Below are 27,869 nucleotides of genomic sequence, written 5' to 3'. Positions count from 1 at the left end.
TAATGAGGAAGATAGGAGGAGAAAGAACCAGACATCACTCTGGCACATGTGCTGCCAGGTATCGAACTCAGGACCTCATGCTTGAGAGTCCAAAGCTTTATCACTGCGCCACCTCCCGGACCACACTGAACTTGAATTTTTGTTCATGGTAATGTGTGTGCTCTGCAAGGTGCATCACTGCCTGGCTCCAGCTACGACTATCTATTTCCCATGGCTTAACACCCCCCCCTTCTGCCACCTTTTGAAGCTGTAGCTCAGTCACTCCTTCTATTATCAATTTTCAAGTATATAGTTAAAAAAAATTTCTCATTTATTGGATAGAGACCGAGAGATGTTCAAGGAGAAGTGGAAGATAGAGAAAAGAGAGCGAGAGATGCCTCCAGCACTGCTTTCACACTTGTGAAGTTTTCCACCTGCAGGTGGGGGTCAAAGGCTTGAACCTGGGTTCTTGCACATAGTAACATATGCACTCAATCTAGCGCACCATGGCCTAGCCCCAAGCATATAGGTTTTTGAAGTTATCTCTCTTTTTACTTTATTGGAAAGTTTTATTATTAATGAGAGAAGAGAAAGAGGGAAAAAATCAGAGCACTGCTGAGCACAGGCAGTGCCAGAATGAAACTCAGGACTTCATGAAAATCCAGAGCCTTACCTACTGTGCCACCTCTGGGCCACTGAAGCTATCTTTTTATTTTATTATTATTTTTTAAAGATTTTAAAAATATTTATTTCCTTTTTGTTGCCTTTGTTTTATTGTTGTAATTGATGTCATCATTGTTGGATAGGATACAGAGAAATGGAGAGAGGACGGGGAGACAGAGGAGGGAGAGAAAGATAGATACCTGAAGACCCTCTTCACCACCTGTGAAGCGACTCCCCTGCAGGTGGGGAGCCAGGGGACTTGAACTGGGATCCTCACACCAGTCCTTTCGCTTTGTGCCACTTGCACTTAACCTGTTGTGCCACCGTCCAACTCCCTTTCTAAATTAATTTTATACCAGAGCACTGCTCAGCTCTGGCTTATGGTGGTGCAGGGAGGGCATTGAACCTGGGACATTGGAGCCTCAGGCAGGAGAGTCTGCTTGCATAACCTCTGTGCTATCTACCCCAGCCCCTGAAGCTATCTTTTGTTACTGATGTCTTATTTAATTAAATGGCAGTCAGAAAATATTTACAGAATTTGTATATTATCGATTCTTTGAAACTTACTGAAGTTTTGCTTAACGGTCTATCATATGATTATCTTTTATAACTGTTTCATATATGCTCAGCAAGAAGGTATATTCCTTTATGGTGGGTGCACTGTTCTCTATGTTTATCGGGATGAAGTTTGTTATTTTCTTGAGGTCTTTTGCATATTTTATTTGTTTGATTAGTTATTGGGAAAAGTGTGTAATTATCTCCCACAATTGTAGTTTGGTCAGTTTTTTGGTCCTCAATCAGTCTTCACCTTGCATATTGCTGTTATTTGATTGGGTCCTTTATTTTTCTTTCTTTCTTTCTTTTTTTTTTTTTTTACCAGAGCACTGTTCATCTCTGGCTTATGGTGGTACAGGGGATTGAACCTGGGACTGTGGAGACTCAGCATGAGAGTTCGTTTGCATAACCATTATGCTATCTACCCTCTGCCCGGGTCCTTTATTTCTTTCTTCCTTTTCTGGTACTCTTGTCATCTCATTCCTTAGTCATTCTTCTTTCTCTTTCCAGGGGCCCATTATACTGGGCAGAAAGCAAAAAGCCTTGCAGAAGAACCGCAGTGCCGATTTCAACCCTGACTTCATTTTCACTGAGAAGGAGGGAATGTATGATGGCAGTTGGGCTATGGCTGATGTCATGAGCCAGCTCAAGAAGAAGGTGAGATTGGAAGGGCTGGGTGGTGGTGCACCTAAACATGTTCATGTTACAGTGTGCAAGGACCCAGGTTCAAGCCCCTGTTCTCCACCTGCAGGGGGAAAGCTTCATGAGTGGTGAAACAGGTCTGTAGGTATCTGTCTCTCTCCCTCTCTCTCCTTCTCCCCTCTCAATTAAAAAAAAAAAAAATATATATATATATATATATATATATGTATATTTAGGTGAGATTGGGGTTGGGGAGTTGGCTCAGCATTACAGCATTAGAGCACTTTCCTTTCTTTTTTTTTTTAAATATTTTATTTTATTTATTCCCTTTTGTTGCCCTTGTTGTTTTATTGTTGTAGTTATTATTGTCGTCGTTGTTGGATAGGACAGAGAGAAATGGAGAGAGGAGGGGAAGACAGAGAGGGGGAGAGAAAGATAGACACCTGCAGACCTGCTTCACCGCCTGTGAAGGGACTCCCCTGCAGGTGGGGAGCCGGATCTGGATCCTTATGCCGGTCCTTGTGCTTTGTGCCACCTGCGCTTAACCCGCTGTGCTACAGCCCAACTCCCGAGCACTTTCCTTTCATTTGTGAGACACTTAGTTCAATTTCCAGAACCTTGTGAGAGCAATAAGTAGGACATTATGGATGTTAACATAATGGTTTGTTTGTTTTCTGTCTCTCTCACTTTATACAAATAAAATAAAAAAATTGGTTTGGAGGTGCCAGACAGCTCACTGAATAGGACATGTGACTTGCCATGCTCACAGCATAGCTTTGTGTCCCGGCACCTTAAGGGAGTGCCATGGAAGCTCTGGTAGTATGGTGTCTCACTCTCTGTTTCTGAATGAAGAGATGTCTTGGGTATGCTGTGCACATGCATGTTTAAGGTACCAGCTCTGGAAAAAAAATTGGGCTGGGGAGGTAGCTTAGTGGTAAAGCATATATGTAATGCCTCTGGATTTGCACTTTGGCAGCACATTAAAAAAATGGAGTCTGGGGCTGTAATATATCAAATATCTTCTTTTAAAAAAAATATATTCTTTTTTATATTTATTTTCTCTTTTGTTGCCCTTGTTTTTGTTGTTGTTATAGTTATTATTGTTGTTGTTGTTGTTGTTGGGTAGGACAGAGAGCAGTGGAGAGAGGAGGGGAAGACAGAGAGTGGGAGAGAAAGATAGATACCTGCAGACCTGCTTCATTGCTTGTGAAGTGACTCCCCTGCAGGTGGGGAGCCAGAGGCTCAAACTGGGATCCTTACACTGGTCCTTGGGCTTCATGCCACGTGCGCTTAACCCGCTGCACTACCGCCCGACTCCCTCAAATATCTTCTTTTCTTTATTATAAAATGCCCACGGTCATTTTTCTTGGGGGAGAGGATTTTGAACTCAAGACTAACTTCAGTTACATATTAAGAGAGATCCTTTTTGATATTATAGACATTAAAATATGGGGAGAGAAAAAAATATGGGGGAGAAAGTCTTATAGGAAATATGATAATACTAGTCCCATAGTATATATATTGATACATTTCCTGACTTAAAAGAATGGACATATGGTCTGGGAGATGGCGCAGTGGATAAAGCACTGGATTCTCAAGCATGAGGTCCCAAGTCGATCCCCGGCAGCACATGTACCAGAGTGGTGTCTGGTTCTTTCTCTCTTCCTATCTCTCTCATGAATAAATAAATTAAAAAATTAAAAAAAAAAAAGAATGGACATAACTGGGCTAGAGATATGAGGTCCTGAGTTAAACCTCCACCCCCATATAAACAAAAAGCAAGTATATATAACTGTTAAAAGATTTCTTCTAGGTGTTCATGCCTTGTTTTGGGTATAGAAAAATGTTTGTTATATTTGTTTGAAACAAAGAACAATCTAGCCAATATTCTTTCTTTGTTTCTTTACTTTTACTTTATTATTACTTTTACCAGAGCCACTGTTCAGCTCTGGCCTATGTGGTGCAGCGGATTGAATCTGGGGCATTGGAGCCTCAGGTGTGAGAATCAATTTGCATAACCATTATGCTATCTACCTGTGTCCCCAGTATCCTTTACAATAGTGCTTATTTTATTTTATTTAAAAAATTTTTATAATCTTTTTTTATTATCTTTATTCATTTATTGGATAGAGACAACCAGAAATTGAGAGGGAAGGAGATAGAGAGGGAGAGAGACAGAGAGATACCTGCAGCCCTATGTTAAGCTTTCCCCCTGAAGGTGGGGGCGAGGGGCTTGAATGTGGGTTCTTGTGAGGGAGTCAGGCGGTAGCGCAGCGGGTTAAGTGCACGTGGCACAAAGCGCAAGGACCTGTGTAAGGATCCCGGTTCAAGCCCCTGGCTCCCCACCTGCAGGGGAGTTGCTTCACAAGCGGTGAAGTAGGTCTGTAGATGTCTTTCTCCCCCTCACTATCTCCCCCCCCCCCCCCGATTTCTCTCTGTCCTGTACAACAACGACATCAGTCAAAACAACAAGGGCCAAAGCGCAGGGACCGGCGTAAGGATCCCGGTTCGAGCCCCCGGCTCCCCACCTGCAGGGGAGTCGCTTCATGGGCGGTGAAGCAGGTCTGCAGGTGTCTATCTTTCTCTCCCCTCTCTCTCTGTCTTCCCCTCCTCTCTCCATTTCTCTCTGTCCTATCCAACAACAAGGCAAAGTCAACAATGGCAATAATAACCGCAACGAGGCTGCAACAACTAGGGCAACAAAAAGGGGGAAAAAGGTCTCCAGGAGCGGTGGATTCATGGTGCAGGCACCGAGCCCAGCAATAACCCTGGAGGGAAACAAAAAAAAAAAAAAAGAAAAAACAAGGGCAACAAATGGAAATAAATAAATATTAAAAAAAAAAAAACTCTTAAAAAAAAAAAGATGTGTGGTCCAGGAAGTGCCGCAGTGGATAAAGCATTGCACTCTTAAGCATGGGGGCCTGAGTTCAACCCCTAGCATCACATGTACCAGAGAGATGTCTTGCTCTTTCTCTTTCCTCCTATGTTTCTCATTAATAAATAAATAAAATCTTAAAAAAAAAAAAAAGATGTGGGGGCCAGGCAGCACACATAGTACAAAGCAAAAGGATCCTGGTTCAAGGCCTCCCCCCCTCCCCCCACTTGCAGAGAGGTCACTTTACAAGCGGTGAAGCTGGTCTGCAGGTGTCTTTCTTTCCCCCTCTGACTTCCCCTTCTATCTTGATTTCTCTCTGTCCTATCCAATAACAGCAGTAATAACAACAATAAAAGCAACAACACCACCACCACCAACAAAATGGGGGGAGAAGATGTACTTTTCTTTATAAGGGAGAGAAAGAGAACCAGAATATCACTCTGGCACAGGTGATACTGGGGATCAAGCTGGGGACCTCATGCTTGAGCATCTGGTACCTTACACACTGTATCACCTCTCAGCTGTGGGTAGATGGTTTTTCCAACTAGAGTTAAGTAAGATACAGCATCTCTCTTTTTTCATGCTAGAGAAGAAACTCAGGATCTTGTGCATGTGCAATACCACTGAACTGGCACCCTGTTCCAATTTCTTCCAGTCTTTTTATTTTAGGGAGAGTGACAAACTACCTTAGCACTGCTCGACCATCTCTGGAGCTTCCCTGGTGTCCATGGTGCTCCATGTGGGGTTGGAACTTGAAGCCAGGGCCTTGCACCTGGTAAGGAGTGTGCTTCACTGTGTGAACACTCTCCCGTTCCCTTTGACAGCTCCTGATAATCCTAGTATGATAAAAATCTTCCAAAATTTGGCTATTAATTATTGGTGCCAGGTAATTAAAGTTTTTTTTTTTTCACAAATATCCCATTAACTTTTATTTTGTTTGCTTTTGTTTTTTTAAATATTTCAGGAAAAATACATCTTGAATTTGGGTCCTTATACTTGTGAATCCAGAGCTCTACCACTGTATCACCTTTTGGTCCTCTACTGTTAGTGTTTTTTTATTATAGTTGTGATTGATCTGTAACTGATTAATGATATCCAAAGATAAAGATGCCTTTTCAGTATTAACATCTGAGAAATGATCCTCAGATGATCATTGCTTTATCTTCTCATATATTTACTTCATGTTCATTTCTTATCTGCAGAGGGCAGCTACTACATTAGATGAGAAGATTGAGAAAGTTCGAAAGAAAAGGAAAACGGAGGTGAGAAAGCAAAGCAGTTACTTGTGCTTACAGATCACCCTGAGCTTTATTCTCCGCTGAACTCCACTCTCTCTTCAATCCAGAATTAGAGCTTGTATCTATTGTGTGTATTGAGTAGGAATTCATAATGCATTCTGTGTAGACTGTAGAGTGTAATGTTGCTCTTGGTAGGTTCTGAAATTCCTGATATTTGTACTTGCCTTGCTTATTAGATCCTCTCCCCCCCCCCCCCCCCCCAGGACAAAGAAGCCAAGTCTGGGAAATCAGAGAAGGAGAAAGAGAAACAAGAGGAACAGGAAGACATTGAAAGGAAAGATGAAGATGGCTCAGACAGTGAAGACTCAGAAACTGATTACTCTTCAGCTGATGAGAACATCCTTACCAAAGCAGGTACACTGATGTAGTCAAAATTAGGAAAAGTAATATGGAAAGTGTCCATCTTTATCTTACCGAATTTCCTGGGAGTTGGGTGGTAGTACAGTGGGTTAAGCACACGTGACGCAAAGCACAGGGACCAGCGTAAGTATCCTGGTTTGAGCCCCTGGCTCCCCACCTACAGGGGTGTCGCTTCACAGGTGGTGAAGCAGGTCTGCAGGTGTCTATATCTTTCTCTCCCCCTCTCTGTCTTCCCCTCCTCTCTCCATTTCTCTCTGTTCTATCCAACAATGACAACAATAATAACTACAACAATAAAACAACAAGGGCAACAAAAGAGAATAAATAAATATTAAAAAAAAAAGAATTTCCTATGATTATTAATGCATTTAAAGTTATGACCTCTGTTAATTTCTCACTTTTGGGTTCTGGTGTTTTATTTATTTTATTACTATTTTTTTAAAAATCTTTTTTATTTTTTAACCAGAGCACTGTTCAGCTCTGGCTTATGGTGGTGCGGGGGATTGAACCTAGGACTTTGGAGTCTCAGGCATGAGAGTCTGTTTGCATATCCATTATGCTATCTACCATCAGCCCTTTTTTTTTTTTTAATTTATTTGAGCAAGATAAAAGAGTACTGCACAACTCTGGTATGTGGTGGTACCAGGAATTGAACCTGAAACCTTTGGGACCTCACACATGCAAGTCTGGTGTGGTACAGATCCTGCTGACTCAAGCTTTATTTTTTTCTTAGAGTTTTATTAGGGTTTTCCTTTTTTTTTTTTTTTTTTTTTTTTTTAGCAATTCAGTCTTTTTCCTTTTCTTTTCAGATATTTTATTTCTTTATGAATGAGAAAGATAGGAGGAGAGAAGAAAAAGAACCAGACATCATTCTGGTACATGTGCTGCCGGGGATTTAACTTGGGACCTCTTGCGTGAGATTCCAGTGCTTTAACCACCTGAGTTTAGTTTTCCTCCTCTCTGGTCCCACACAGTTGCAGTTATCTCTATGACCCAAATTTATTTAAGGTGGTCAGTTCTCAATATCCCACCTCAGATGGTGGAAATTCTAGTATTCCCCTCCCCCCCCCCAGAAATGACTGCTAAAGCATCATAATACAGTAATACAGCATAGTCATTAGTCATTGAGAGCCTCATCTCTGGAACTTGCAGTAAGATCTTACTTCCTGTCAGTTGCAAGGCAGTTTACTTAGTTGCATAGCTACACAGTGCCTTTTTCTGTGAAATGAGACTAATGACAGTAGTTCACTCAGGTGGTTGTGTGGATTCAGTGAAGTTCCCACTTGATATGCTTTAGGAGACTGTCTTGAAGATGATAGTAAATGCTCAATAGGAAGGCCAGGTATATAGCAAAGCTTTCATGCCTGAGGCTTCTATGTCCCAGGGTAAGTCCTCAACTGAGCAGTGCTTTGATTAAAAAAGGAAAAGGGGGGGGGGTCGGGTGGTAGTGCAGTGGGTTAAGCGGCCGTGGTGCAAAGCAGGTCTGCAGGTATCTTTCTCTTGCCCTCTCTGTCTTTCCCTCCTTTCTCCATTTCTCTGTCCTATCCAACAATGATGACATCAATAACAACAACTACAACAGTAAAACAAGGGCAACAAAAGGGAATAAGTATTTAAATAAAAATAAGTGAAACAAATAAAAAAAAATAAAAAGGAGAGCCCTCATTAGCTGTACTTGTCTCCATAGATACACTTAAAGTAAAGGAGCGGAAGACGAAGAAGAAAGGACAGGTGAGCATGGACTTGTAAACGATATGCAGCTTGCTTTTGCAACCTGAAAAGATTTTAAGGACATTTAATTTTCTTGGCCTTTTTTTTTTTTTTTAAGTGAATTCTCATTCTGTCTTTTGATTTTCTTGTGTAGGAAAAAAGTGGATTTTTTGAAGATGCATCTCAATATGATGAAAACCTCTCATTCCAGGACATGAATCTTTCCCGCCCTCTTCTGAAGGTAGTGAATTCCCAGTGCTGGGCTTTTTGATTCCTGCAACATTGTTATCAACACACCTTCCAGGAAATGATTTTAAATAAAAAATTCTGTCCTGTCCCTTCTCTTTAATGTTTCCAATTTCACTTGGAATCAAAACCCAAGTTGTTACATTGTCCTGTCCCTTTTGTTCTCATTTGATAATTATCTTTTTTCATTAATTTTTAAAATTTATTTATAAAACGGAAAGTATTGACAAAACCATAGGATATGAAGGGTAAAATTCCACACATTTCCCACCACCAGCGTTCCATATCCCATCCCCTCTACTGGAAGCTTTCCTATTCTTTATCTCTTTGGGAGCATGGACTCAGGGTATGGGCTGCAGAAGGTGGAAGGTCTGGCTTTTCTGTTTAACATGGGCGTTGGCAGATCCATCCATACTCCCAGCCTGTGTCTCTCTCTTTCCCTAGTGCGGCAGGGCTCCAGAGAGATAGGGTTCCAGGATACATTGGTGAAGTCGTCTGCCTGGGGCAGTCAGGTTGGCATCATGGTAGCATCTGCAACTTGGTGTTTTGCTAATATCCTTTGACACTCGTCCTGCTTTGCCCACACTGACTACTTTTCTGACCCTCACACAGATCAGGAATCTCTCTCAGGCCCTTCTTCTGCATGGCAGATTCCTTGAGAAATCTGCGTGGGGTGTTCCTGGCCTCTTTCAGGATTCTACTCAGTATCTACTGCTCAATGAGACCATTTCTGACAACCCTACTGCAGACTGTACTCATCAGCCCCCACCTGTGGGTTCCTGATAGAAGTCTTTAGTTTTCTACATAGCATTCAGTTCTCTATATGATCTCTCCCTCTCTTCCTTCTGTATTGTAAGTTTTTCTGAGTACATGTTTTGAGTTCTTTTGTTTACTCCTATAGCCTCAGTAACTTGAAATTGTACCTCATGCTTGTAATGTCAGTGTTTGTGGAATGAATGACTGGGAATGCTTGAGTTAGTTACTGTATGCTTGGAAAGTAGCCTGGTTTGTTTCAGGTGTTCCCTACCCCCTTCTGTCTAACCCTGGCTTTTCTTTTCAGGCCATTACAGCCATGGGCTTCAAGCAGCCCACCCCAATCCAGAAAGCCTGCATACCTGTGGGTCTGCTGGGGAAGGACATCTGTGCTTGTGCAGCCACTGGAACAGGTGAAAAAGATAAAATCTTGGGAAGGTAGAGGAGGAGCTTTTTAGGAGGCAGAAAGAGAATGCTTATCAGGGCTGTGGTTTGACTTACCAAAAGGTCACCTTGTTAAGTATGCAAGCATTAATTAATTAATTTTTATTAGTGAGCCAGCACATCATTCTGGCACATGTAATCTTGGGGATTGAATTCTGCATCTCGTTTTTGAGGGTCCCATGCTTTTCTGTACTGCTCTGCTCTGGCTTTTGTACCAGGGACTGAACCTTGTAAGCCCGAGGTGTGAAAGTAAAAGCATGTGCTGTTTCCTTGGCCCAGTTTTTAACATTGTACATGCCTGGAGAGAAGCCTAGGGAGGGAGAGGGAGAGGGAGAAAAGCTAACAGTTATGCAAAGAGACTTCCATGACTGAGGCTCTAAAGTTCCAGATTCAAACCCCCACACCATAATTAACCAGAGCTGAGTGGTGCTGTGGTCAAAGAGAGAGACAGAGATAGACAGACACATCAATACACTTCTCTGCCATCTATAGAACTGTTCTTCTCTCTCTCTTTTTAAAAGATTTTATTTATTTTTTTATTAGATTTAATTAATTAAATTTATTATTTATTAATGAGAAACATAGGAGGAGAGAGAAAGAGCCAGACATCACTCTGGTACATGTGTTGCCAGGGACTGAACTCAGGACCTCATGCTTGAGAGTCCAATGCTTTATCCATTGCGCCACTTCCTGGACCACTTTTTTTTTTTTAACTTTTATTTATAAAATGGAAACAATGACGAGACTATAGGATAAGAGGGGTACATTCCACATATTGCCTACCCCCTATCCATAGAATTCTTTTTGGTGCTGTTCTCGTTCCCATGTAGTGCCAGGGATAAAATCCAGGACTTTTCTTGTGATAAACCTTGCTCCTAAGTCATCTCCTATTTACTGAACTTTACATTTTATATTTCTGTTCATTAGGGGAAAAAAAAAGCAGTAGCCTGGCAGATGTTTCTGTGGATAAAGCACTGAACTTTCAAGCATGAGGCACCTAGGTCAATCACTGACATCACATGTATTAGAGTGATGCTCTGGATCTCTTTACTCCTTCCTACCCCCCTTAAAAGAGAGAGGGGGGAGTCGGGCTGTAGCGCAGCGGGTTAAGCGCAGGTGGCGCAAAGCACAAGGACCGGCATAAGGATCCCGGTTCGAACCCCGGCTCCCCACCTGCAGGGAAGTCGCTTCACAAGCGGTGAAGCAGGTCTGCAGTTGTCTATCTTTCTCTCCTCCTCTCTGTCTTCCCCTCCTCTCTCCATTTCTCTCTGCCCTAGCCAACAACGACAACAACATTAACTACAACAATAAAACAAGGGCAACAAAAGGGAATAAATAAATAAAATAAATATTTAAAAAAAAAAAGAGAGAGCGGGGTGGAGAAGATAGCACATGGTTATATAAAGTGATTCTCCTGCTGGAGGCTCTAAATTCTCAGGTTCAACCCTCTCCCCACCACCATAAATTACAGCTGAGCAATATTCTGGTTAAAAAAAAAAAAATCAGTAGTATAGATAGATACTGTTATGTTAATGTTTCTTTTCAGTAAACTTAGTTATGAGTGAATTTTTTTTTTTGTCTTTATTTATTTATTGGATAGAAACAGCCAAAAATTGAGAAAGAAGGGGAAGACAGAAAGAGACAGAGAGACACCCTGCTTCACCACTCACAAAGCTTTCCCACTGCAGGTGGGGACTAGGGTCTTGAACCTGGGTTGTCGCACATTGTAACATGCAGTCAACCAGGTGCACAACCAACTGACTCCCCTCCCCCCCCTTTGAACCAGAACAATACCATAAGTCAAAGCTGAACAGTTGTCTGTTTTCTCTCATAAAATTAAATACTTAAAAAAGCTTTATAAAAAATAATTTGGAGGGTGGTATGGGAGGTGGTGCAGTGGCTAAGGCACTAGACTCTCAAGCATGAGATCCTGAGTTCAATCCCCGGCTGCACATGTACCAGAGTGATGTATGGCTCTTTCTCCTCCTATCTTTCTCATTAATAAGTAAATAAAACAAACAAAAAAAGAATTTTGGGGTTGGTGGTAGCACAATGGGTTAAGCGCACATGGTGCAAAGTGCAAGGACCGGTGTAAGGAACCCAGTTCGAGCCCCTGGCTCCTCACCTTCAGGGTGGTCACTTCACAGGTGGTGAAGCAGGTCTACAGATGTTTTATCTTTCCCCCTCTCTGTCTTCCCCATCCCTCTCCATTTCTCTCTGTCCTGTCCAACAACAACAACAATAATGAGCACAACAATGTTAAACAACAAAGGCAACGAAAGGGAAAAAAAATAGCCTCCAGGAGCAGTGGATTTGTGGTACCGAGCCCCAGCAATAACCCTGGAACAAAAAAAAAAGTAAATTTACTTCAGTTAGGGAGATTGCACAGTAGTTTATGTTATAAACTTTCATGCCTGAGGTTTGGGGGCTCTAGGTTCAGTCCCCAAGCAGTGTTCTGCAGAAGGAACAACATCAACTACAGCAACAAATCTTGAATGGAGAAAGCTCTTCTCATTGTTGCTCTGTTGCCCTTTCCTCCAGGTAAAACTGCAGCTTTTGCTTTGCCTGTCTTGGAGCGTCTGATCTACAAACCCCGACAGGCTCCAGTAACCCGGGTGCTGGTGCTGGTTCCTACTCGAGAACTGGGCATCCAAGTGCACTCTGTCACCAAGCAGCTGGCCCAGTTCTGCAACATCACCACCTGCCTGGCTGTGGGTGAGTGGCCAAGGACTGTAAGTCCCCGAGAAACTGCTGTGGTGGAGGGTGGATGTGCCCCACCAGCTGGGTATGACATGTCCCAGAAAGCCTTTCTGATTGAATCCACATAGAACGCGACTCCTCTCCCCTCACCCATCATCCACTTCTCCTTCTCCTTCCTTCCCATCCCCTCCCTTCCCCCCCATCTGCTCCTCTCTCCTCCCTAACCCCTCTATTCCCTCCTTCCCTCCTTCATTCCTTATATTTTTATTGCATCTTTTCTCATTTTATTAAGGAAATGTTGATTTACAGGATTGCTTTTTGTTACAGGAAAATACTTGTTAATCCTTATTACTGTCCCCACTGTTGATTTTGTTTAGTAAATCCTATTGTTAAAAAATAAGAACGTGGGAGTCGGGCAGTAGCGCAGCGGGTTAAGCGCATGTGGCGCAGAGCACAAGGACCGGCGTAAGGATCCCGGTTCGAGCCCCCGGCTCCCCACCTGCAGGGGAGTCGTTTCACAGCGGTGAAGCAGGTCTGCAGGTGTCTGTCTTTCTCTCCCCTTCTCTGTCTTCCCCTCCTCTCTCCATTTCTCTCTGTCCTATCCAACAATGACGACATCAATAACAACAACAAGAAAACAACAAGGGCAACAAAAGGGAATAAATAAATAAATATTAAAAAAAATAAGAAGAAGAACGTAGTGCCTTAGGCTCCGAGTCTCAGATTCAGTCTCCTGCACCATCATGAGATAGAGCTGAGCAACGTTGTGGTTAAAACAACAAAATAGGGAGTTGGGTGGTAGCGCAGCGGGTTAAGCTGGATGTGTTGGGTTCCTTAGGATATATCCCCAGGAGAGGAATTGCAGGATAATAAGGTAGGTCCATTTCTAGCCTTCTGAGAGTTCTCCAGACTGTTCTCCACAGAGGTTGGACCAATTTACATTCCTACCAGCAATGTAGGAGGGTTCCTTTGACCCCACACCCTCTCCAGCAATTGCTGCTGTTACCTTTTCTGATGTATGACATTCTCACGGGAGTGAAGTGGTATCTCATTGTTGTCTTGATTTGCATTTCTCTGACAATCAGAGACTTGGAGCATTTTTTCATGTGTTTCTCTGCCTTTTGGATCTCTTCTGTGGTGAATATTCTGTCCAAGTCCTCCCCCCATTTTTGGATGGGGTTATTTGTTGTCTTGTTGTTGAGTTTGGCAAGCTCTTTATGTATGTTGGTTATTAAACTCTTATCTGATATATGGCATGTAAAGATCTCCCTTTCTGTGAGGGGTCTCTTGGTTTGGGTAGTGGTTTCTTTTGCTGTGAAGAAGCTTTTTAATTTGATGTAGTCCCATAGGTTTATACTTGCCATAGTCTTCTTTGTAGTTGGATTTGTTTGATTGAAGATGTCTTTAAAATGTATGCGGAAAAGAGTTCTGCCAATATTTTCTTCGAAGTATCTGATAGTTTGTGGTCTAACATCCAAGTCCTTGATCCACTTGGAATTTACTTTTGTATTTGGTGAAATAACAGTGGTTCAGTTTCATTCTTCTGCATGTTTCAACCCATTGTTTCCAAAACCATTTGTTGAAGAGACTCTGCTTTCCCCATTTAATAGTCTGGGCCCCTTTGTCAAAGATTAAGTGTCCATAGGTGTGGGGGCTCACTACTGGGCTCTCAGTTCTATTCCACTGGTCAGTGTGTCTATTCATGTTCCAGTACCAAGCAGTTTTGATGACAATGGCCCTATAATACAGTTTGAAATCTGGGAGTATGATGCCTCCAGTTCTGTTCTTTTTTCTCAAGATTGTTTTGGCAATTCTAGGTCTTTTCTGGTTCCAGATAAACATTTGTAGCATTTGTTCTATTCTCCTAAAAAATGGCTTGGGATCTTGATGGGGAATAGCATTAAATTTGTAGATGGCTCTGGGTAGTATATTCATTTTGATGATGTTAATTCTACCAACCCATGAACATGGAATATCTTTCCACTTCTTTGTGTCTTTTTCAATTTCCTTGAGTAGTGACTCATAATTTTCAGTATACAAGTCTTTCACTTCTTTGGTTAGGTTTACTCCTAGATATTTTATTGTTTTTGTTGCTAAATACATAAAATATTTAAAAATAAAATAGTAGACTGTCTTTTTTTTTTTTTTTAATTAACAAAACCATAGGGTAGGAGGGGTACAACTCCACACAATTCCCACCGCCCAATCTCCATATCCCACCCCCTCCCCCGATAGCTTTCCCATTCTCTATCCCTCTGGGAGCATGGACCCAGGGTCATTGAGGGTTGCAGAAGGTAGAAGGTCTGGCTTCTGTAATTGCTTCCTCGCTGAACCTGGGCGTTGACTGGTCGGTCCATACTCCCAGTCTGCCTCTCTCTTTCCCTAGTAGGATGGGTCTCTGGGGAAGCTGAGCTCCAGGACACATTGGTGGTGTCTTCAATCCAGGGAAGGTAGACTGTCTTTTTAAGTTAAAAAATATTTCAGGCACAATTTTTGTGCTGATGTTATGGAAGTGTTGTGAAACCATTACTTTTCCTTCCTTATACAATGGGAAGTCATAGGTGTTGTATAAAAACAGAGGTTTTTGCAATTACTACTCAAAACCCTTGGCTGTTTGAATCACTTTATTTGAAATTACCTTTGTGTCTTGGATGTTTACATTTAGCACAGTAGTTATTCTGCAATCTGTCTCTCCCATCGTGGAGTAAAATCCACTTGAGTGGGGCCTTTGCGAGTCTTTTTTTTTTTTTTTTTCCCCTTTGTGAGTCTTATTCTCCTGTTTCCTCTTTGCCTAACGTGAGATCTGACTGGTGGCAGGACCCAGTACTAGTGAGTGGTTGAGCTGATACCTAGTGGGACTTTTCTTTGCAGGTGGTCTGGATGTGAAGTCACAGGAAGCAGCTCTTCGGGCAGCACCTGACATCCTCATTGCTACTCCAGGCCGACTCATTGATCACCTGCACAACTGCCCTTCCTTCCACCTGAGCAGCATTGAGGTGCTCATCCTGGATGAAGCTGACAGGTACACCTGAAACGGAGGGGCGCTAGTGCTCTGGACGGCCAGAGATACATTCCCAGATGGGATCTAGTCATTTTGCATTTTTGTCCCCTTCCCACCTTCCCCTCCCCTTCTCCTCCTCCTCTTTTCTTAAAATTCTCTTTATTTATTAGATAGAGACAGCCAGAAATTGAGAGGGGAAGGAGAGGGAGAGAAACAGAGGGAGAGAGGGAGATACCTGCTGCACTGCTTCACCACTCACAAAGCTTTCCCCTTGCAGGTGGGGACTTGGGTTCTTAAGCCTGGGTCCTTTCGCAGTTGTAGTGTGTGCTCAACCAGGTGCATCAGAATCTACCCCCATCATTTTGCGTTATTCTCTGTGACTTTTGCCATCACCATTAATGTTCTGTACAAGTTCAGCTGCTCATATTTCATTTCTCTCTCTTTTAATATTTATTTGAGAGAGAAAGAGACAGACCATTGCTCAGCTCTGGCTTATGTTGAGGCTGGGGCTTGAACCTGGGACCTCAGAGCCTCAGGCATGGAAGTCTTTTGCATAACCATTATGCTGTGTTCCCAGCCCCCCTCATGCTTGGTTTTCTTTCTATCCTTAGCCCAAATTATCCAGCTTTCTTTATCTTTCTGATGTGAGATGGCCGAAATAGGCTAGGTTCTGACTTTACCACTTCCTACCTGAAATTTGGAAATATTACTTTTTAAAAGTTTTTCTATTATCTTTATTTAATTATATGATAGAGACAGTTAGAAACAGAGAGGGAAGTCGATGATAGAAAGGGAGACAGAGAGTCACCTATAACACTGCTTTACCATTCACAAAACTTTCCCCCTGTAGGTAGGGATTGGGGGCTCAACCAGGTGTGCCACCACTCTGCCCCAAAACATTACTTTTTCAAGATGACCACCAAATTGATGCTGGAGTTTTTTTCCTGGACTAACTTAAAAAGACGCCTATAAAAATGCCAATTTGGGGGAGTCGGGTGGTAGCTCAGTGTGTTAAGTGCATGTGTTGCAAAGCGCAAGGACCCGTGTAAGGATCTCAGTTCTAGCCCCCGGCTCCCCACCTGCAGGGGAGTCACTTCACAGGTGGTGAAGCAGGTCTGCAGGTGTCTCTCTGTCTCTCTTCCTCTCTATCTCCCCTTTCTCTCTAAATTTCTCTCTGTCTGTATCCAATAACAAGTTAAAAAAAATGCCAATTTGGGGAACAGGAAAATAAAAAAAAATATTATCTTTATTTACTTATTGGATAGAGACAACTAAAAATTGAAATGAGGGAAGGGTATAGACAGAGAGAGACAGGGACACCTGCAGCTTGGCTTCACCACTCACAAAGCTTTCCCCTTGCAGGTGGGGACCGGGGTCTTGAACCTGGGTCCTTGCACACTATAATGTGTGTGCTCAACCAGGTGTGCCACCACCTGGCCCTAAAGGAACAGGGAATTTTAAATATGATCTGGACAAATTTCTTGGTTTGAATTTTTTTTTTTCTTAGTGTCATAAAAGTTTGTAGATATGTAAGAGGAGGCCATTGCTATAGGATGTGTGCTGAGATACTTAGGGGCAAAGAGTGATGATATCTGCAGATTTATTTGCAGATAGTTCAGAAAGAAAAAAGGTAATGCAAATGTGGCAAAATGAAACTTTTGGTGAATATTGGTGAAAGGGTAAAATGACAGTAGTAATAAGTATAATAAACATGCCTGATGCATACCAGCCACAACAGAGCATTGCTTTGTCTGGTACTTTTTTTTTTTAAATGTTTATTTTATTTATTTATTCCCTTTTGCTGCCCTTGTTGTTTTATTGTTGTAGTTATTGTTGTTGTTGTTGTTGGATAGGACAGAGAGAAATGGAGAGAGGAGGGGAAGACAGAGAGGAGGAGAGAAAGATAGACCTGCAGACCTGCTTCACCGCCTGTGAAGTGACTCCCCTGCAGGTGGGGAGCCGGGGTTCGAACCGGGATCCTTATGCCGGTCCTTGTGCTTTGCGCCACCTGCGCTTAACCCGCTGAGCTACAGCCCGACTCCCTGTCTGGTACTTTTTGTTCTTCATTGTGATAGAAATGAGTCTGATTTAGTTTTTCTTTGCTTCTTCCTCTCCCTGCTCACCAGGATGCTGGACGAGTATTTTGAGGAACAGATGAAGGAGATCATTCGAATGTGTTCCCACCATCGCCAGACCATGCTCTTCTCAGCCACAATGACAGATGAGGTAGACTGAGGAATGCAGATGGCAACACAGAAGACCCAGGGTGGGTTGGGGTGAGCACAGACTTGTAGCTTCTCTTTCTTTGTGCTTGACAGGTGAAAGATCTAGCATCTGTCTCTTTGAAGAATCCTGTACGGATATTTGTGAACAGCAACACAGATGTAGCCCCCTTCCTGCGGCAAGAGTTCGTCCGAATTCGACCTAATCGGGAAGGGGACCGGGAAGCCATTGTAGCAGGTGACAGCCCAGGGAGGGATTGGGCAGAATGAGATGCCTGACTCCCTTGCTCTTGTGGATGACACACGGAAGCATTTGGTTTATGCCCCAACACCTTTTTTCTTCCCTCCTTCCCTCCCCCCCTCCTTTTTTGCCTCCAAGGTTATTGCTGGGGCTCGGTACCTGCACCACAAATCCACTGCTCCTGGAGGCTATATATATATTTTCCCCTTTTGTTGCCTTGATTGTTTTTATCTTTGTTGTTATTATTGATGCCGTTGTTGGACAGAGAGAAATGGAGAGAGGAGAGGAAGACAGGAGGAGAGAAAGACAGACATCTGCAGACCTGCTTTATTTTCGTGAAGAAACCCCCTTGCAGGTGGGGAGCCAGGGGTTCCAACAGGGCTCTTTACTCCAGTCCTTGTGATTTGCGCTACCTGTTGCACTACCGTCCGACCCCCCTCCCCTCTCTCTCTTATTTTAAGTTTTTATTTACAAAATGGAAACACTGACAAGACCATAGGATAAGAGGGGTACAATTGGGAGTCGGGAGGTTGCACAGCGTGTTAAGCACACGTGGCACGAGGCGCAGGGACTAGCATATGAGGATCCTGGTTCGAGCCCCCGGCTCCCCACCTGCAGGGGAGTCGCTTCACAGGTAGTAAAGCAGGTCTGCAGGTGTCTTTCTCTCCCCCTCTCTGTCTTCCTCTTTCCATTTCTGTTTGTCCTAAGAATGACAGCATCAATAACAACAGCAATAATTACAACAACAACAATAAAAACAATAAGGGATACAAAAGGGAAAATAAAAAAAAGAGAAAAGAGGGGTACAATTCCACACAATTCCCGCCACTGGAACTCCATATCCCATCCCATCCCCTCCCCTGATAGCTTCCCTATTCTTTTTTTTTTTTTTTTTTTGCCAGAGCACTGCTCAGCTCTGGCTTATGGTGGTGCGGGGGACTGAACCTGGGACTTCGGAGCCTCAGGTATGAGAGTCTCTTTGCATAACCATTATGCTATCTACCCCCACCCTATTTTTAGTTTTTTAATTTTATTTTTATTTATTTTATTTTTCACCTCCAGGGTTACTGCTTGGACTTGGTGCCTGTACTATGAATCCACTGCTCCTGGAGATCATTTCTTTTCCTTTTGTTGCCCCTGTTTTATTGTTGTAGTTGTTCTTGATGTTGTTGTTGTTAAATAGGACAGAGAAAAATGGAGAGAGGAGGGGAAGACAGAGGGGGAGAGAAAGACAAGACACCTGCAGACCTGCTTCACCGCTTGTGAAGTGACTCCCCTGCTGATGGGGAGCCCCGGGCTTGAACCAGGATCCTTACATGCTGGTCCTTGCGCTTTGTGCCACGTGCGCTTAATTCGCTGTGCTACTGTCCAACCCCCCCCCCCCCCCTTTTTAAGATTTTATTTATTAGTGAAAAAGAAAAGAGGAAATAGAATCAGATATTACTCTGGCACATGTGCTGCTGGGTATTGAACTCAGGATGTCATGCATGAGAATCCAATGCCACATCCACTGCACCACCTCTCAGATCATCATCTTTTTTTTTGCCTCCAGGGTTATTGCTGGGGCTCAGTGCCTGCACTATGAATCCACTGCTCCTGTAGGCCATTTTTTCCCCTTTGTTTATCAGTGTTTTTGTTACTATTATTGTGGTCATCGTTGTTGAATAGGACAGAGAGAAATGGAGAGAGGAGGGGATGACAGGGGAGAGAAAGACAGACAACTGCAGACCTGCTTCACTGCCTGTGAAGCGACTCCCTTGCAGGTGGGGAGCTTGGGGCTCGAACCGGGATCTTTAATCTGGTCCTTGCCTTTTGCTCCCCAGACCATCTTTTTGTAAGATTTTATTTATTTATTAATAAGAAAGATAGGAGGTGAGAGAAAGAACTCCAACACCTTCATTTGCTCCAACGTAGTGTGTGATACAACCATTCATTAGTTGTATCACTTTTTAAAAGGTATTTATTTATTTATTTATTTATTTATTTGAGAGGGAACCACAGCATCTGCTTTTCCCACTCTTTCTTCTGCTATCTTTCACTGATCTTAGACTAAGTACATGTCCTAGTGAGTCCTTAAGATCCTTTGTGTCCTGTCCCTAGCTCTGATATTTTTGCTCATGGCAATTTAAGGATACTTGCCTGTGTTGGCCCACCAAACTTGTGTCCTACCATGGGCACTTTCCTCTGCCTAGAATAGTTCTCTAGGACTTCTCAGAGATTAGCCTTCTTTGTCATTCAACTTAATGCCACTTTTAGAGATAAGGCTAGTGAAGGCATTGTCTCTGCACCCCTCCCTTCACTCATGGATTCATCACTCCTGGGATTAGGGAATTAGTTTCTTTCTTTGCCTTGGAATATGGACTCCACAGTGGCATGGACCTTGCCTGTTCCCCTGGGCCTGCACAGCAGTCTCATTGCAGGTAGGAGTATGTGTTGGAGACAACTGCTGGCTCACTCTTCTCTCCCTTCAGCTCTGCTAACAAGAACCTTTACGGACCATGTCATGCTGTTCACCCAGACCAAGAAGCAGGCCCACCGCATGCACATCCTCTTGGGGCTCATGGGACTCCAGGTGGGTGAGCTCCATGGCAACCTGTCACAGACACAGCGACTAGAAGCCCTCAGGTAAAATTGGGGGTCTGAGGGGGCCGAGGCTCCCATCTGTTCTTCTTGGGTGGGTCTGAAAGAACTTTGTTTATTCAGAAGAAGAAAAATGCTTCCTCTGGCTGTCAACAGCTTTAGCACACTGTTGCCCACATTAAAAACTTTAGGAGTTGGTATATAGCTCCTTCCCTAGAATTTGAGCCATACCAGTCATAAGACCTTGGGTTCAAACCCCAGCACTGTTTTGGGAACACTATGGACAGCATTAGATAGAGCTCCATGGACTGCAAAGTGGTGCTATAATATCTCCCCTCTTCTCTTTATAAAAACAAAATACGAAATAATCGAGGCTTGAAGATTGCTCAGTAGTGTTCTGCATGCATAAGGCAATGAATTCACTTTCCAGTACCAAAAAAATAGAATACAGTGGAGGTGGCTCTGAGGTAGAGTGGACGCTTTTCAGATGTGAGGCTCTGGGCTTGAGTTTTTGGAACAACAAAATGGTGGCATTTGCTCTGGTCTTTTGAGCTCTATTATAATAAAGATAAAGGTGCTGGGAGATAGCTTATATGGTAGAACACACACCTGCCCTTGCAAAGGAACCTGTGTTTGAGCCCTTTGGCCGCCACATGGGAGCACTGTGCACAGGGGAAGCCTCATAAGTGGTGGGAGAGGGTGGTGGTACCTCTCACCTCTATCGCTTACCTTTTATCTGGGGTGGGGTGGGAAATAAAAGAGTCCGTCAGGAGCAGTGAAATTATGCAGGTGCAAAGCATCCAGTGAAGCCCTGGTGGCAGAAAAAAAAAAAAGAAAGAATTATTGGTCTGTCAGAAAAGTTGTGATGCCTAGAAAAACATTAAAAAAATACATCATGACTTTTCCAGTGACCCATTAAATAAAACGTAAAATTTTTAGTCTAGGATAGTGGAGATAGCATAATGATGATGCAGAGACTTAGGCCTGAGGCTCCAAAATCCCAGATTCAGTCCCCCTCAGCCATAAACCAGAGTTAAACAAAACAGTGCTGAGAAGAAAAAAAAAAAGATATTTTTTTATTCTAGGGTTCTCATCTGAAACAAGCTTCAGCAGCAGTGCTGTAGGTGCCTCTCTTCTCTTTCTTTCTCTCCTCTGTCTCTGAAATTCTGTCAAAGAAAAAGGAAAAACAATAATAATAAATAGATCACTGGGAGTAGTGGAGGCACTGAACCACAGTAATAAGCCTGTGACCAAAATTAATCTAACTTAATATCACTATGAAACCATTTCATAGATACAGTTACAGTTTCTCTTTGTTTTACCAGAGCACTGCTCAGGTCTGATTTATAGTGATCATGACCTGTGACATTTGGTGCCTCAGGCATGGAAGTCTGCTTGCATAACCACTTGGCTGTCTCCCCAGGCCAGTTACAATACCATTATGTGATGATTATGCTATCTCCCTTGCCCTTACAGTTTTGACTTTGTGGTTTTAGAGTTAGTTCTTATGCCCCAAGATGAGTGTGAGCTGCAGAGTAGGATGTACTATAGGAAATTCTAACTTGGGAAAACACATCAAATAACCTGTTTTCTGTAACTTTCCTAGAGTAGTGAATGTGCTTGACTGACAGATTTGGAATCAAAGCCAATAGCTGTTTCTTCAATATGTTAGACCCTGTGCTTTTCTACTTGATTAAAAAAAATTTTTTTTTTAGTTCAGTTCTCACAGAATAGATTCAACTGATAGGCAGATGCTCTTTAGAGCTTTTATTATTCTTTTTAAAAAATATTTTATTTATTTTATTATTATTATTTTTTAAATATTTTATTTATTTATTCCCTTTTGTTGCCCTTGTTGTTTTATTGTTGTAGTTATTATTGTTGTCATCGTTGTTGGATAGGACAGAGAGAAATGGAGAGAGGAGGGGAAGACAGAGGGAGGGAGAGAGAAAGATAGACACCTGCAGACCTGCTTCACCACTTGTGAGGCGATTCCCCTGCAGGTGGGGAGCCAGGGCTCAAACCGGGATCCTTGCTCCGGTCCTTGTTCTAAGCGCCACCTGCGCTTAACCCTCTGCACTGCACTATTTATTTATTTTCCCTTTTGTTGCCCTTGTTTTTTATTGTTATTGTTATTGATGTTGTCGTTGTTAAATAGGACAGAAAAATGGAGAGAGGAGGGGAAGACAGAGTTGAGGAGAGAAAGATAGACACCTGCAAACCTGCTTCACTGCTTGTGATGAGACTCCCCTGCAGGTGGGGAGCTGGAACCTGGATCCTTACGCCGGACCTTGCCTTTAGCACCATGTATGCTTAGCCCATTGCGCTACCACCTGACTCCCTTACTTATTAATGAGAAAGAGAGCTAGAGAAAGAAAGAACCAGATATCACTCTGGTACATGTGCTGCTGGGGATTCATGCTTGCGAGTCTAGTGCCTTAGCCACTGCGCCACCTCCCTGACCACTCTTTAGAGCTTTTCAACTATTCTTATTCACATAGGAACCTGAGATTTTCTGTTCTCCCCACTCCCAAGAAAAGCTATTTTGAATGTTAAGTCGTTTGCATATACTGCTTCCCAAAGTCTAGCTAGCTCTGTGGTTCACAGGTTTAGGGTGGTTAGAGAATACTCTTGAGGAGTACATATATAGCACACTACATCCTGGGATGCTGAAGAGAGAATGAAAATGCAACATCAGTTGACATTTCAGCACTATTCCTACTGTGATAAGTCTGTACCCTGGTGTTTGACTCTTGCTTGTGTTCCCTGCTGATTCAGCTTCCTGTAGAGCATTATTTACTCAGGTATTTGAGCATCTGTTTGTGACTTCTTGCAGACGTTTTAAGGATGAACAGATTGATGTCCTGGTGGCCACAGATGTGGCAGCTCGAGGACTTGACATCGAAGGGGTTAAAACGGTGAGCAGGGCCTTTTCCTAGACTTTTCAGTGGGAGTTGTTCTGACTTCATGCCTCTTTCTTGGTGTCTCAGGTCTACTTCATGACTTAACTCTGACCCTCCAGGTTATCAACTTCACAATGCCTAACACCGTTAAGCATTATGTTCATCGGGTGGGGAGAACCGCTCGTGCTGGCAGGGCTGGGCGCTCAGTGTCTCTGGTGGGAGAGGAGGAACGGAAGATGCTGAAGGAGATTGTGAAGGCTGCTAAAGCGCCTGTGAAGGCCCGGATACTTCCTCAAGGTATCAGAGTTTGACTACTGTTCAGGGCAGCTTTGGTGGACAGGATAGGGCCACTTATTATTATATGTTTGTTATGGGTGCTAGAGAAGGAGAGGGAGTTAGCTGCAGAACTGCCTCATCACCCATGAAGAGTCTTCTCTGTTAGGTGGGGTCTAGGGTCTTGAACCTGAATCCTTGTGCTCTGTAACAAGTGCACTCTATAGGTACACCACAACCTAGCTCCAGGGCCACTATGTATATGTATATCTAGATATGCAGATATCTGGATATAGATAGATATTAGATAAGAGACAGACAGGGACAGGAGGGAGAGAGGGAGATCCTAGCACTCTTAGGTCATGTACATGGCAAAACAGCACAGTATCCAGGTGAGTTATTTTATCAGCCCTGTTTTGGAATTAAGAAATAAAAATACCGTGGCCAGTGAGACAGCTCTATTAGAAGTGTGCCGGATTATTTTACCTGAGGCTCCTTGTTGGACTCCTAACACTGCAGCTACTAGAGGGGCACTTTGACTTCTGTCATGTGAAATTGCCTCTTTCTCTACCTCATGTGAAATAGATAAGATAATTCTTTATTTAACTTTTAAAATTATATCTATTTATTTATTGACCGTTTCCATTTATTTATTTATTTATTTATTTATTTATTTATTTATTTATTTTCACCTCCAGGGTTGTTGCTGGGGCTTGATGCCTGCACTATGAATCCACTGCTCCTGGAGGCTAGTTTTTCTCCTTTGTTGCCCTTCTTGTTTATTGTCATCATTGTTGTTGTTATTATTATTGTTGTTGCTGGATAGGACAGAGAGAAATCAAGAGAGGTATGGAAGACAGAGGGGGAGAGAAAGATAGACACCTGCAGACCTGCTTCACCGTCTGTGAAGTGACCCCTCTGCAGGTGGGGAGCCGGGGAATCCAGTCGGGATCCCTGAGCTGTTCCTTGTGCTTCGTGCCATGTGCGCTTAACGCACTGCACTACGCCTGACCCTCGTCTTTATTTATTTTATGAAAGTACTGCTTAGCTCTGCCTTATAGTAGTACTGGGGATTGATCCTGAGACCTCAGAGTCTCAGGCATGAAAGACTTCTTCATACTCATGCTATTTCCCCAGCACTTTTTTTAAAAAATAAATTTCTATTTATTGGTATTTGTGAGAGAGAATCAAAGCCTCATTCTGGTAGATGTGATGCCAGGGATCGAACACAGAATCTGAAAATCCAGTGCTTTTTATTCACTGAGCCACCTCTAATTTATTTTCTTCCTTTTCCTTTTTTTTTTTTTCCCGTTACCAGAGCACTGCTTAGCTGCTCAGCTCTGGCCCATGTTGTGCAGGGGATTGTCCCTGGGGCTTCAGAAACTCAGGATAACTATTATGCTATTATAACTATTATGCTATCTCCCCCCTCCTAGTAAAACAATATCTTTAAAAATTAGCTGGTTCTGGGACATTGGTTATGTAAAAGACCTATCCCTCAGGCACCAGAGGTCCCAGATTTAATTTCCTTTTTATTATTATTATTTTTAGAGAGATTTTTTTCATTAAGCGTTTTTATTTATTTAATAAGAGATACAGAGATCGAGAGGGAGAGGGAGTAGATAAAGCATTGGATTCTCAAGCATGAGGTCCTGAGTTCCATCTCTGGCAGCACATGTACCAGAGTGATGGCTTGTTCTTTCTTTTTCCTATTATCTTTCTCATGAATAAAAAAAAAAAAAGGGGGAGTTGGGCGGTAGCACAGCGGGTTTAGCACACGTGGCAAGAAGCACAAGGACCGGCTTAAGGATCCCGATTTGAGCCCCCGGGCCCCACCTGCAGGGGAGTCGCTTCACAGGTGGTGAAGCAGGTCTGCAGGTGTCTATCTTTCTTTCCCCATCTCTGTCTTCCCCTCCTCTTTCCATTTCTCTCTGTCTTATCTAACAATGGTGACATCAATAACAACAATAACTACAAGAACAATAAAAAACAAGGGCAACAAAAGGGAAAATAAATATAAAAAAAGAAATTAAAAAAAGAGAGACCAGAACACTATTCAGCTCTGGCTTATGGTGGTTTTGGGGAATCTTTGATGCTTTAGGCATTAAAGTCTTTTTTGTGGGGGCCAGGTGTTAGCGCAACGGGTTAAGCACACATGGCGCAAAGCATAAGCACCAACATGAGGATCCCTGTTTGAGCCCCTTCACAAGTGGTGAAGCAGGTCTGCAGGTGTCTGTCTTTCTCTTTCTCTGTCTTCCTGACCTCTCTCAATTTCTCTCTGTCCTATCCAACAACAATGACAACAACAACAAGAATGATAAACAACAAGGACAACAAAAGGGGAAAAAAGCAGTGGATTCATAGTGCAGGCACCGAGCCCCAGTGATAACCCTGGAGGCAACAACAAAAAGTCTTTGCATAACCATTATGCTGTCTTTCCAGCTTTCCTGTACCACTTATACTAGAGTTGAGCAGAGCTCTGGTAAAACAAAACAAACACAAAAAACTGGAGAAATAGTATAATTCTTCTTCTTTTTTTTAATATTTATTTTATTTATTTATTCCCTTTTGTTGCCCTTGTTGTTTTATTGTTGTAGTTATTATTGTTGTTGTCGTTGTTGGATAGGACAGAGAGAAATGGAGAGAGGAGGGGAAGACAGAGGAGGAGAGAAAGATAGACACCTGCAGACCTGCTTCACCGCCTGTGAAGCGACTCCCCTGCAGTTGGGGAGCCGGGGTTCGAACTGGGATCCTTATGCCGGTCCTTGTGCTTTGCGCCACCTGTGCTTAACCCGCTGCGCTACCGCCCGACTCCCCAATTATTATTCAAAAAGACTTTCATGCCTGAGGCATCAAAGATCCCAGGTTTAGTCTCTAGCACCACCATAAACCAGAGCTGAGCAGGGTTAAAAAAATAAAAGTCCTCCAGGAGTGTTGGAATTGTGCATGAAACCCTGATGACATACTATTCAGTAAATTCAAAAAATAAAAGCACTTAGTGTTGCAGATTAGTAAATAATAACAGTAAAAAACAGCTGTAGAAGAGTTTACCAGTATTGTCATGTCATGCCATATATATTCTTGGAGACATTTTTTTCTTTTCATTTTTGTTTTTTTTTTTCTTTCATTTGTTTCAAAATTTTTTCATTTAATTGAATTAGTAATCTTAGTGGGTATCACTGTATTCCTTTGTATTTTATTTTATGGATTATGGATTGAAGATGCATCAACAAACCAAAAAAAAAAGGGGGGGGTGGCTCACCCAGTAGAGTGCATTTTACCACGCATGTGAACATAGGAGTGCTTGCAGGGGAAAGCCTGAACAGTGAAGTGACGCTGTGGGGTTTCTCCTGTCTGTCACAATTAAAAACAAGAACAAAATGTGGCTGGCCACAACAGAGTCTTGTAAATACAAAGCCCCAGAAGTGATTAACCTGGGGGTGGGAATGGGGTTGCAGGGAGGTAGGCAGGGTTTGAGATTTATTCCAAGAAAATAGGAAACCAGGGAGTCGGGCTGTAGCGCAGCGGGTTAAGCGCAGGTGGCGCAAAGCACAAGGACCGGCATAAGGATCCCGGTTCGAACCCCGGCTCCCCACCTGCAGGGGAGTCGCTTCACAGGCAGTGAAGCAGGTCTGCAGGTGTCTATCTTTCTCTCCTCCTCTCTGTCTTCCCCTCCTCTCTCTCCGTTTCTCTCTGTCCTATCCAACAACGACGACAATAATAACAACAATAAAACAACAAGGGTAACCAAAGGGAATAAATAAATAAAATAAAATATTTTTAAAAAAATAAAAAAAGAAGAAAATAGGAAACCTGTCTGGACCTGAATGAGGGTGGAAAGTAGAGAAGTCAGATATTAAAAATACCCATCTTTCTTCTTTGTTAAATTTAACATTTATTTTTTAAGTATTTATTTTCTCTTTTGTTGCCCTTGTTTTATTGTTATAGTTATTATTGTTGTTATTGATGTCGTCATTAGATAGGACAGAGAGAAATGGAGAGAAGAGGGGCAGACAGAGGGGGAGAGAAAGATGGACACCTGCAGACCTACTTCACCGCTTGTGAGGTGAACTCCCTCTAGTTGGAGAGCCAGGGCCTCGAACCAGGATCCTTAAGCTGGTCCTTGTGCTTCTTGCCATGTGTGCTTAGCCTGCTGTGCTACCGCCCGACTCTCAAATTTGACATGTTTTATTTATGTTAGATAATGACAGAGAAATTGAGGGGGTTTGGGGGGACAGAGGGAGAGAGACATCTGCAACATTGTTTCACTGCTTATGAAACTTCCTTCCTGCAGGTGTTGGGTGGGGGGCTTGAAGCAGGGTCCTTACACACTGTAATGTGTGTGCTTAGCCATGTTTGCCACCTCTTAGTCCCTAAAAACACCCAATTTTCTCTGTCATTAAATGCGCATTTACATTATATTC

The 27,869-nt window shown here is 42.8% G+C and overlaps 1 protein-coding gene across 1 annotated transcript in view; it reads left to right on the top strand.

Moving 5' to 3' along the window:
* The window catches only part of DDX27 (DEAD-box helicase 27), a 38,059-nt gene that overhangs the window by 2,261 nt on the left and 7,929 nt on the right, over positions 1-27,869 (top strand). Inside the window, exons 2-14 of the mRNA XM_060185653.1 lie at positions 1,708-1,854; positions 5,917-5,976; positions 6,216-6,366; positions 8,060-8,103; positions 8,237-8,323; positions 9,389-9,494; positions 12,067-12,240; positions 15,097-15,247; positions 17,353-17,452; positions 17,545-17,686; positions 20,161-20,314; positions 23,106-23,187; positions 23,292-23,469. Coding sequence (XP_060041636.1) covers positions 1,708-1,854; positions 5,917-5,976; positions 6,216-6,366; positions 8,060-8,103; positions 8,237-8,323; positions 9,389-9,494; positions 12,067-12,240; positions 15,097-15,247; positions 17,353-17,452; positions 17,545-17,686; positions 20,161-20,314; positions 23,106-23,187; positions 23,292-23,469 — 1,576 coding nt within the window. The remainder of the gene's footprint in view (positions 1-1,707; positions 1,855-5,916; positions 5,977-6,215; positions 6,367-8,059; positions 8,104-8,236; positions 8,324-9,388; positions 9,495-12,066; positions 12,241-15,096; positions 15,248-17,352; positions 17,453-17,544; positions 17,687-20,160; positions 20,315-23,105; positions 23,188-23,291; positions 23,470-27,869) is intronic.

Source organism: Erinaceus europaeus, chromosome 1, assembly GCF_950295315.1.
Source record: "Erinaceus europaeus chromosome 1, mEriEur2.1, whole genome shotgun sequence".
In the NCBI taxonomy this organism is placed as follows: Eukaryota; Metazoa; Chordata; class Mammalia; order Eulipotyphla; family Erinaceidae; genus Erinaceus; species Erinaceus europaeus.
Note: the sequence above shows the minus strand (reverse complement) of the source record. Positions and strands in the feature narration are given on the sequence as shown.